Below are 11,282 nucleotides of genomic sequence, written 5' to 3' on the forward strand. Positions count from 1 at the left end.
GGGCCGAAGAGGTCAGTGTGTATGTACTAGATACAGCAGAAGCTGTGTGGGGAGGACTGAGTGGGTTGGGGCTACAGTGTGCATGCAGAGGTATTACAAAGGAAGGCATGATTTGGTTAATGTACTGTACTAATAATGCATAAAAAACATACACATTTGAATTTTTCTTAGGAAAGTTGCAAGCAACACCAAGCAAACTCTCACTAATGCATTGCACTTTTCTCCAGTTGAAGAACAAACCAGGGTCAAAATACTGTTTGCAATTAATCCTAAGTGTTTATTTTAACCTGCATGGAGTGCAAATGGATGAGGTTTAATATATCAGAACAGCGAAGATAGTGCCAGGTCAAACAGAGAGAGCTACACTGAGTTGACTTTCAATGTGATTGTCTGAGCTTCCGGGCGCTCGTTGTATTGTTCTAATTAGCAAACCCCAGCCATCTGGCACCTAAGTAGGTTAAAACAAACCATGAAAAGCAGTTGCAAACACTTTTTAACCTCGGTCTGCCTGTGAATAGAGTGCCAGAACGGAAGACAGCAGTCAGAGACAAGCAGTAGCAAACTATACAACGGGGAGGTTTCAACCAAGCAGTCATTTTGGTCAAAGACTTGTTCCAACCCTGCTGACAATTCCCATAAAGTGCACCTCTCTGTGCTTTCTTGGTTGCCATGTCATCTTTTGTGGCAACCAGGGAGCTTGCTAGTGATCGTTCTTGTTTTCTCCAATTTTTTTTTCTATTCTTTTGTATGTACAGTACATTGAAGAAAACTTTTCAGTCACTACACATGTGTTGGTAACTGCTGCATGAAAGCAATGGTACCGGAGTGGGCATTCCTTACTGTGAATGCCCTCTCAGGTGTTATTGCTAGATTCCACCTGTAGAACCTGTGATGATGGTGATTGCTTCGTTGACAAGTACTGACTAGCACTACAAGTCAAATGCCACATTAAAACGAGAACTAAAGTGTAATGCGAGATTTACAATCAGCCATTCATCCTGTCCTGTGTGAGGAAGAGGGGACATTTCTCTCTGTGCCACAGGTCAGGAAAAGAGGCGTTACAATCTACTACTGTCAAATTTAGTGTTTACCTACACAGAGAACCACCTTCCTAATACTGAATAGCATCCCCTTTTGCACAGTTCATATCTAAAGTGTCACAAGGCTTAAAATCTTTCTTTAACCTGTCAATAAGGGATCAGGGTCAGGATATTCATATATCACCCCCCTCTGAAACGTTGAGATAAGTGAAGCTGACATATTTACCACTGGTCAGCAGGACAATAATCACAGATGTCTAGCGGCAAGAAAAATACATTTGATGCTGTAAAGTGTTAAAAGAGAAAAACTTGAGAATGGATCTGGGCCAACTGGGGTTGTGTATCCACCTGGAGAGATTATAAATTGATGTTGCAGTGCAGAGGACGGTGGAGCGGGAAGGACACACAACACTGCATTTGTCAGGTGACAAAAATACATCAAAAATACCAGCTGGGTGACATGCAGCACTTAACAGGAAATGGTTCCTGTAGCCGTCCCCATTTTCAAAATGTATATGATGTCCAATCAATCAATATAATCTCACCCTGAGATTACCATCACTTTGCCAAGGTTAAACTCGGCTCTCTGCCTAATACGTACAGCTGAATTAAATGACATATCGAGAGGGGGGAAAAAAAGACGGACATGCAAAAAAAAAAAAAAAAGAAAAAAAAAAGAGTGTCCATTCTCGTAGGGGTGTGATCACGTGTCCCGGTTTCACACTCCCACATAAGTGTGCCGAGGTCACGCGGTACATTTCAATCACTCTGCCACGATGACAGGCAACCTTCCCCCCACCGGCCACCCATATCCTCCCTGGGCTCCCTCCATTAAATAAATTGTGCTGTAATAATCTCTTGGCTCCTAATATTCGTGGATGAGCACAGCAGCCTATTTTGATTACCCCACTTTCAGGCCCAGCCAGAACCGCCTGTAATCCCCGTGTTTTACCCTCACTAAATTAAAGGAGGACTTATTTAATAGAGACCAAAAGGAATCGAGTGTCATTCATCCCATGTAGTGTCATACCTCCAATTTTTTTCCCCCACCATCCTATGCAGATGCACTGCACGATGAGAAGACACGCTCATGCACCTTTTATTGAAAACATTTTGATCCAGTATGGGTCTCCTTTAGGTAGGTTTACATTTGTCAGCAAGACTCACTGAACCGAAAAACTGTCAATAAACAGTGTAGGAATGGAGCTCCGACCGACCAGGCTTTACTCTTTTCTACTGAAGCTTGCCCAGTCCAGCACCTCGCCTTCATCTTTGTGTATTTATCACTGACTATGACTTCTGCCACCTCCCACCAAAGGGGGAACCACCATCGCTGCGGCCGCCTATGCTTCCCCATCTCGTTTTTCAATAAATCCACCAATGGCAAGCGAGAGGCCCCACAAGACCCAAACAAATCAATAGCAAAACGCAGCCGCAAATCAACCGTAATCAGCCTGACTGAAATAGAGAACGCTGTCATTTAATCTGACCCCGCACTCTCACAAGCACACACACACAGAGACACACACGAGCGCATGCACACCCCAAGTATAGTAAAGCAAGAGTATCTTCAACAGAAGCCTGTAGCTGTTATCTGTGTCTGTGAGAAAATAAAACTGTTTACACACTGGATGATATTCATGTCACTAACGCTTAATGAAGCTTACAGTATATCAATGTAACTTGCACATGGGGACAACAATACAGCAAGAATTGTTGTTTCCCCTCACATTTTCCCTAAAATGTGTAGATGCACACAGGCAATCCAGGCACTTGTAGGGAACAGCTAACTGGCTGGCATTGCTACCATTCTCTCTTTATTCTTATTAGGCATAATACACTTTTTATTACCACTTACAGTCTTTTGACGCTGGAGACAAATATGCAAAAGTCAACATGGCTAATTTAATGACAAGCTACCCAAAAAAAAGGTTTTTCAATTTGTACTACTAGAGAATTTAACATAATCTATGATGCACTTAAGCGACAGAATGAGTACAGCAACATAGTAATGAAGCCAGCTAAATTAATAGGTTCCATAAATGCATTCAGGAGTCAACATTTTGTGCATATTTGCGTAAGAGTGTTACTTTTCCCTTAAACTATATCACAGCCTTAATGTGCACTCTGACAAAATCTGCTCTACTTTCCTTTAATGTATTCCTCTGCAAAGGTAACACAGCGAAATGAAATTGTAAGATGTCTTTTCAGAAGATTCATTTTTTCCCACTGCCAAGGTAAGTGTCTTTGGGGAAACGGCACTGGATGTGCAGGAGGAATAAAAGGCTGGTGAAAAAGTGGAGTTTGCAGAGAGGGTGGAAGGATTCGGCTGACTGTTGCAGAGGGATTGGACTGATTGACAGAAACTGCAGGACAGCCGACCTCTCCTTCTGATAGTGTTGGTAGCGCTGTTCTGAAGGGAAACGGGCAGCTTAATAGAGCCTTCACTACAACAAAAGTTCTAATGCGTGACATCTTCCTTTCTACCTCTCCAGGGAAATGCAGAGGACTTTCCAACAGATGTGTCCTTTGGGCACCGAATCACAAGATAATTAAAAGGCACTTGATGATCAGAGGACTGCATGCTAATATCACCCCACATCATTTGTCTAGAACTCTGCACAATCTATCCGCTGATGCATTCCATTCAAAGGGCTCTATCCATTTCGGGGAAAAAAAAAAAAAAAAAAAAAAAAAATCCTGTGAATTTCATCATTCAATATTTCTCAAATATAAAGGAACCAGTCTGTGAGATGGTTATCGTTTTGTCAATCAAAGAATTTTCTGTTATCCTTTAAAGGGGCATTAAGTAAGCCATGACTTTTATCGACGGCTATCTGCGACCAAGGAATTACAACGACATCAACAGGCATTCAACTGTTGATGATTGACAAACAATGAAGTCACATTTTCACAATAGAGATGAGTAAGCCAGGTATTTAGAGCAGAGATCCAACAGAAGCATCTAGTGAAGAGATAACACCATATCATGAAGCAAAATACTGTAATAATAATCATTTTTTGTCATAATTTTTTTTAAAGGGGCAGTTTTGAGAGCCAGTAATCTCAGCAGCTGGCATGTAATCATTCAATCGTCAGTGGATGGTGGATTTATCGTCACCCTTGGTCAAAATATGATCACAAATCAGTCATTTTGTAAGAATAGGTGTCACCGTTTTCAAATGGGGGGTATCTCGGTCACCGGCCCATCACCCTCTGGCCGGCCAGCGAACTGACCACATCTCTCCGCTGGAAGATGCTTGTTCAGAAGCGAAGGAGGCCGTTCAGCTTTGGATCTGGAAATGAGGCTGTAGATTGGATTATGATGCCATTTTTAATCCTTCTTTTCCCTTGGAAGATATTGCTCCTCCCCTGCTTCTTAGCGTTATACAATACTTGACAAGAGGAGATATTGCTGAATTCCGCCGCAGCGATGACTGTGTGACTCCTTGTGACACTCTAATTTGAGCTTATAGTGCCAAGGCTTTGATGCAGACATGGGAATAAAACTTTTAGTCACAGAGACCCTTCTCTTCCTCGTGCCCATTAAAAGGTCCCCCTCATCTCCTTGTGTACTTTAATTACAGCCATCTTGTCCTGTTTCCGATCCAGATTTTGAAGGAACGTCTCCCAGTATCGTGATTCTCCTTTCAAAATACTGGCTGTATCCCATGACAACATGCAGTGACATGAAGTTTATTTTTCTCAATCTCACATTCACAGCGGTGATTTTCAAATACTGTTTGAAATTGCTTTTATTTTTTTGATGAAATTATATCATGGCTGTCGACCTCGTCAGTCTGGTAGTGAAATAACAGGACCCCTATGCTTGAATGTGTGTGTTTATACATGCATGAGTGTGTGTGTGTCTTGTCTTCTGCATTCCATGACTATATTGCCATGGTCTTGGACACAGAGAAACTGCACGAGAGTAATTTCCCATACAGTGTAAGCCGAGGCACAGACTCAAACTTGACTGTCCTGACTGAGTGCCACATCTTTCAGCTGTGACTCAGGATCTAAAGTGGTTTTAATTGTAGAGTTGAGTGATTATGTAATCATCGAGTCGAGTGCTTGTACAACAAGCGAATCGCTCTCAGATCACCAAAACGTTTAATTATGGCAATATACAGTAATATCCTCCCTCAGACCCAGAACAAGTGGGCGGCTAGCCTGATTCCCATTTTTTTTAAAGGGATTTTAGAGCACTCTGTCTCCATCTTACACTCAGTGGACTCACTTTTTTAGTATATAGCACTTAGGCAGTCATACATGTATGCATTTCACCAGATGGGTCCGAGGAGTGCATTGAGGAGCAGGGCCACAGGAGCAGATAGAGGTTCAGCATCCTGCTCCAAGATGCTTCGAAAGGAACGGCTGTTGCCAAATCTCTGACCTTTCGGTTACAGGACATTGTCCCCCAACCCCCAAACTGCCCTCCCTTATGACATTTAACATGATGAGTAAGAGAGCAGAGGGGTCAGATGGAATACAACCGGTTGGGAGGAGCATAACAGAAATGGCAGACCGTCTAATATATGCACGTCTCACTTCCTCGTGATGACCTGCCCAAATTATGTGGAGTACTGGCAAATAGTATTGGCTGATCAGTAAACTGTTTCAGCATACTTGCTTATTAGGCAATTTCTTTCTCCAACACCAGTTTGCTGGAAGCGCCAGGGCATTTATTACAGGGTTGTGCTGTTTTCCGGGTTTTGATTGGCAAAATACTAATCAGAAATGAGCAGAGTAAATAAACTACTTTCAGTGCTGAATTAACCAATCACAGAACGCAACGCTTGACATGCACCAGCCTCTGGGCTTCAGTATGGTTTGAATGTTGAAATTGCCATGTAGCATTGAGATTATTTCATGTTGCTTGTTGCAGTATACACTATACAGCACTGTTGTTACACTGTCATACTGTTAGGGTTATGTATGTACTGAACAGAATTCAAACATAGCATGTCTAATCAGTGCATGTCTCGCTTCCTCATGGAGAACAGAGGACGAATACTTCATTACACAAAATCTAGGAGGCAAATGCAGACCAGGCAGACTAAATAAATGATGCTGATCAAGAGAAGGGGATGCAGTTGTCTTCTGTGTGACATTTGTGTGCCACTGATATGATAAAAGATAAAAGATAACAGACTGGATCACCTGCAGTCCAGCAGTAGCTGAATCAAAAGTAAGGTCAGTCTTTGTTAATTTAGTCAGTTGTGCAAGGGGATATCTAGGTCCCAGACCCATGAGCCTGGGTGAAATGTGATGTTATAAGAGATCATTTTCCATTTATCCACAGGAAAACCTATCTTTGTTGCACAGATATCCTTGCTCTTCTCACATGAACATCTCTCTCTCTCTCTCTGTCTCTCTTGCACTCTCTCACTATCTCTTGCTATCTCTCTCCTACACACACATGCACACTTTATCATCAGGCATCCACACATGCACACACACACACACACTCACACACTCAAATTAAGAAAGTAATTACCTTTCATGACATCTTAAACTAAGTGACATAGCGACTCTCCGAAATACCAAATCTAAAATACAAAACTCAACATAAAACATCCTGCGATGTTAAGCACCACAGTATATTTGTCCCTTCACTCGACCACTGGATAAACAAACAGATAAATTTGTCTGTTTTCTATTCAAGGAGGATTCTTGCTGAGCCTTCTCCACTCACACCCCGGGGCCTCTCGGCTGCCAGCGCTGTGCCGGACTCATTTGTCTCTCAAAGCCAGACACCTTGTTCTTGAGGCTATAGTAAAACACACTTGTGTGGCAGGTGATAGTTTCTATATAATGTCATTGCACCAGGACAGCCAATAAAAAGCCAGATAGGATAGACAACATTCGATGTCAAGGACAGGAAGAAATCTGTGTAACAATGAGGATCCTGCTTTATATCATTTTACAACAACGACTCCACATGATTTAAAGGACAAGATAGTAGCAATTTCAGTGCTGAACTAAATGCCATGGCTGAAACAGCTTGTAGTGCAATGGTTTTGCCTGAATTATTAAACTAGAGGAAAATGTCCTCAATTAAAAAAGGTAAGGTTCATTATCTACTTATAATAATAGCCCTAATTATTCTCTAATTCATTGTGTGAATTAGACAAGGACCCAGGGAGTGGTCGAGTGAATTCTACAGTTCAATTTTCACATTTTCTTTGACTGGCAAGGTTGAAGTGAGCAACTTCTGTGAGCAGTTGGAGCACTCCTGTTCCTTAAAACAATCGATCAAAAGCATTTGTGCCTCCCTTGATCATTAATGTATATCAATCAGATATCTTTATGATGAAAATAATTACTGTATGCATTATGCTTATTAAAATGTTTAACACACTTAGCATAGTTATTGTGCAATATCCGATGCATCATGTAAATCATCTAATAAGAATATAAAAAATAATGATAATAATATTTCAAGCCCCACAGGATTACTGTATTTGGCTGGAAATAGGAAGAAATGCAAACAGCTCACTGTCACTTTTCTTACACAATTTTTGAGAATGAAAAGTTCTGTACAGTAGGCTACTCATGTAAGTATACATTTCAGTTAGACTTAATTTCACCTATTGTCTCAAAGCACTGCATCAAAGCCATTCTAACATCCTAAAGGCAGGATGGAGGCCTTTACACCCCATCTTGCTTAGCAGCTCAGAGCCACCTCTGTGGCTGTGAATCAGATGCATATGGCCAATGACACACTCAAGGGCACTACTTAATTAATAACAATAGAAAGGAACCTGCAGGACAACAGAAGAGTGCTAATGGACTTGCAATATTCAGTTTTGCGGATGCAGTTTGTCACTGGAGTACAGAGAGAAAACACTGCAGAGTGCAGACATAAAATGTGGTCATCGTGTCAAAATTGCTTCAGAACTTTAACTGTTAATGTAGCCTCATAACTCACAATGTAGTCTAGCGAGGTATCATGTCTTAAAATGTCTTAATGCTGTTCCAATTCAAAATGTCATGCATGAAACCAGAAAAGAATAAGAAAATCAATATGCAGGCCTCAAAAGCTAATGCAAGGAAGGCCTCATCACTAGTATTGATCAATGATAAATGACGTCCCTAGAGCACTATTTTTCTCAAATGAAAAGGAGAAGATAGAAACCACCAAAGTGGTTCAATTATGTATGTATTTCGATGTAATTTGCCCAAGTTAACCAGATAATTAGCAAACCTAGTGTTATCTATATGGGCTGTTCCATCATACAACACAGTGTGTTACAGGCCAGTGAGTAATATGGGCATATTCTAAAACTAGTGAATCTAATTGCTTTTACAATTATGCTATAGGCTCTGCAAAATTCCGTCTTTTGATATGAAGTTATAGGCTGATTAGTAAAAGTGTTGTAAGGCATATTCTAAAACTTGTACAGCTAATTGATTTTACAATTAAGCTATAGGCTCTGCAAAATTGTATTTTTTAATGTTAAAGCATAAGCTGATGGATGGTGAAAGTGCTGTAGAGCTACATAAAACAGTCAATAGGCTGTTCATGTGATGGTGAAAGCACAAAATTTTTTTTTAAAATAAATAAATAAAAATAAAAATAATAAAAACACCTAGGCCTGTGTGAACGTCTGTGGATAGTGAGGTGACGCTTCATTCCAAACGCTTGTTTGTTTGGAGCGCATGTGTAAAGTGTCTAAATTTACCTGAAATCACTGTATGGGTGAATTATCCAAAATCCAGCGGATTTAACCCGCTCTTGTTCCCTTTCAACCGCCTTTTCACTTCCAAACATCCTCAGGGAGAACTTGTTGACCCCCGGTTGAAGCATTGCTCCAAACTGTCTGTGTATGAACCCAGCCTGATATAATCTCTCGTCGTCCGGCAGAATTTGATCAATGCCATCCAACTTTATAAACCCTGATTGCTGATCTGGGGAACCATTTTGGGTACCACCGCCACCGCTGGCTCCTTGCGCACCTTGATCCGGCGGCCCATCACCGATGGCTCCGGGGGGACTCTCCTCGCTCGGGGTGACATCCCCCTCGGTGATGAGGCGCCTCTCCTCCGCTGAGTCCGAGTCGTGCACATGCCGACTTGTGATGGACGAGAGACTGCCTCGAAATCTCCGACAATCTCCATTTGAGCTGGTCTTCATCGGTCTCCCGATGTCGGTCTCCATGATTACCGACTCCCCACTTTTGGTCTCCCCGATGCCTTTGCAGCTTCCCCCAGAGGTCGGCGACGGTGACGGTAGAGGCTTCATCCTAATACTCTTCCTCCGGGTGTCCTTGTCTCCGTCTTCTCCTTCGCCCATTATAGATGCTTTCTGTCCAATGTGCTGTGGCAAACTGTAGAGCCTTTTACGCATGGAGGAGTGCAACCTGTCCATTATGACATTGAGACACAGTGGAAAAAATTCAATGAATCCAGATTGTTAGGCTGTATTGTAACGGTTATTGCCACCAGCTCCGCGCTCCCTATCTGTTTGTGAGAGCGATCAGTCTGGAGCTAATCTGAAACCCTGAAAGCCTGATACACATGACATGGACCGCCGTGGCGTGGTGGTTTATTGAAATAGATGATAGATACTCCTCTTCATAATTAGGCTACCTGACAGTTTGCATATGTCCTCACGCACAGCCTGGGCGGTCCGGTTGGCCACTGCGTCCCCGATGTACATCTTTGTGCCGTTCCGACATTGTGCGCAAAAGTGGAAAAAACTGCTTGAAAGTCACCTTAGCATGACATGTGAGGGACGTGCCGACGGACGGTGATATGGAGACGAGGGAAAGGTCATGCACGGCGAAGGATGCTCTTTTCACCAGATGTCTTGCCAGCTGTCAGTAACAAACAAGGCGACACAATCATGCAAAATACAGTATAGCATTCCAAGGATCGCTGACATCACTGATCCATAGTCCGGGTGCGTTTTGGTGAATTGTGAATATTCATGATGCTGATCTATTGGGTTGCCATAGGAGCGAGAACTGCAAATAAGCTCAGCCCACCTTGGTTAAAGGGGTATGCTCTTCCCATTCTTAAAACACTCCCCTGTCCTTTTAAGTTAAGGCTACAGGTAGGCAATACTAGCCTATTGTTCAAGCCTGGCTCTGGGCTCCTCTTGGAAAAATAAAGCAGCCTATTAGCCTAACCGACGGTCAGTCTGATCCAGTGCGTAATTTGCGCACTGGAAAATAGGCACTGCAATATATTTTGTCAGGTGGCTTTCCCATTAATCTATCAAACAGGCTTCCATGTAGAATTACTGGACAGTGTAAGTTAGCTACTTCTCAAATGGCGTGAAAAAAAAAAATACATGAATCCCCAGCTTCTTTGATATTTTTGGTCCTTTGAATAAAATATTTAAATAAAGTGTTATCACGATAGCATTATTAAACATGAAGCATGGTGTAATTATGAGATACAGGCTAGAGCTAGAAGACAGACATCACCCATATAGAACACATTTTTATATACATATAGGTTTTGAGACATGTTTCAAAATATACGTAGGCTAAATACTGTCCAGAAATATATTTGTAGGAAATACATTTTCTTCCCATGTGCTGTTGGCAACATACAAGTATGTTGTAACATGCAAGTATATTCAAAAATATTTTGGCCACTCAAAATGTATTTAGAGCATATAAACTTGAAGATCATGGATGAATTTGGGACTCGTCATGCAGTGGAAAAGGAAAGTGTGTGAACCCTCTGCATGCAAATCTATTGTTTTTATTGTCTTGTAATTTCATATCATAGTTACATTTGATCATCAAATAACTTTAAATATAAATGCATGATAATGTAATATGATGCAATAGTATAGACAAAAGACAAACGTTCCATCATCTACTCAAAAGTGATCAAACATTTAGCAGGGTGAATTCAGCGAAGGTGGGACACTGCATAATTCTGACATCTGTGACATCTATCAGCCTCTACTGTACTAGCCCAACATATGATGCATTTCTGAATTCCTCAAGATGTTTCCTCCTAACCAAATAAGAAGATCCATGATGTTATCGTATTCACAGCAGGCATGACACACCCAATTGTGTGCAGTGCCCAAAGCCAGATTTCTTTCAGTGTTTTGGTAAAGAGGGACAGCAGGTTAGATAAAGTGGACACCATAATTATTACCAAGTAGCTACCTCAATTACAATTTAACGCACTTTTATTTTTCTCTATTAACTATATCAAATTGATAAATATTGCCTATTTAATAAAAACAACTACAACTCACTTTTGTTAGTT

The 11,282-nt window shown here is 41.5% G+C and overlaps 1 protein-coding gene across 1 annotated transcript in view; it reads right to left on the reverse strand.

The window, feature by feature from the left end:
- hcn4 (hyperpolarization activated cyclic nucleotide-gated potassium channel 4) overlaps nucleotides 1-9,649 on the reverse strand; it is a 73,859-nt gene extending 64,210 nt beyond the window's left edge. Inside the window, exons 1-2 of the mRNA XM_071528829.1 lie at nucleotides 9,636-9,649; nucleotides 8,729-9,406 (exon numbers count right to left, since the gene is read on the reverse strand). Coding sequence (XP_071384930.1) covers nucleotides 8,729-9,406; nucleotides 9,636-9,649 — 692 coding nt within the window. The remainder of the gene's footprint in view (nucleotides 1-8,728; nucleotides 9,407-9,635) is intronic.
- Between the last annotated feature and the right edge of the window lie 1,633 nt (nucleotides 9,650-11,282).

This window comes from Centroberyx affinis, unplaced genomic scaffold (assembly GCF_046629955.1).
Source record: "Centroberyx affinis isolate AG114_WGS23_722 - 3 ecotype Tasmania unplaced genomic scaffold, CSIRO-AGI_Caff_v1 ptg001734l_1, whole genome shotgun sequence".
Classification (NCBI taxonomy): Eukaryota; Metazoa; Chordata; class Actinopteri; order Beryciformes; family Berycidae; genus Centroberyx; species Centroberyx affinis.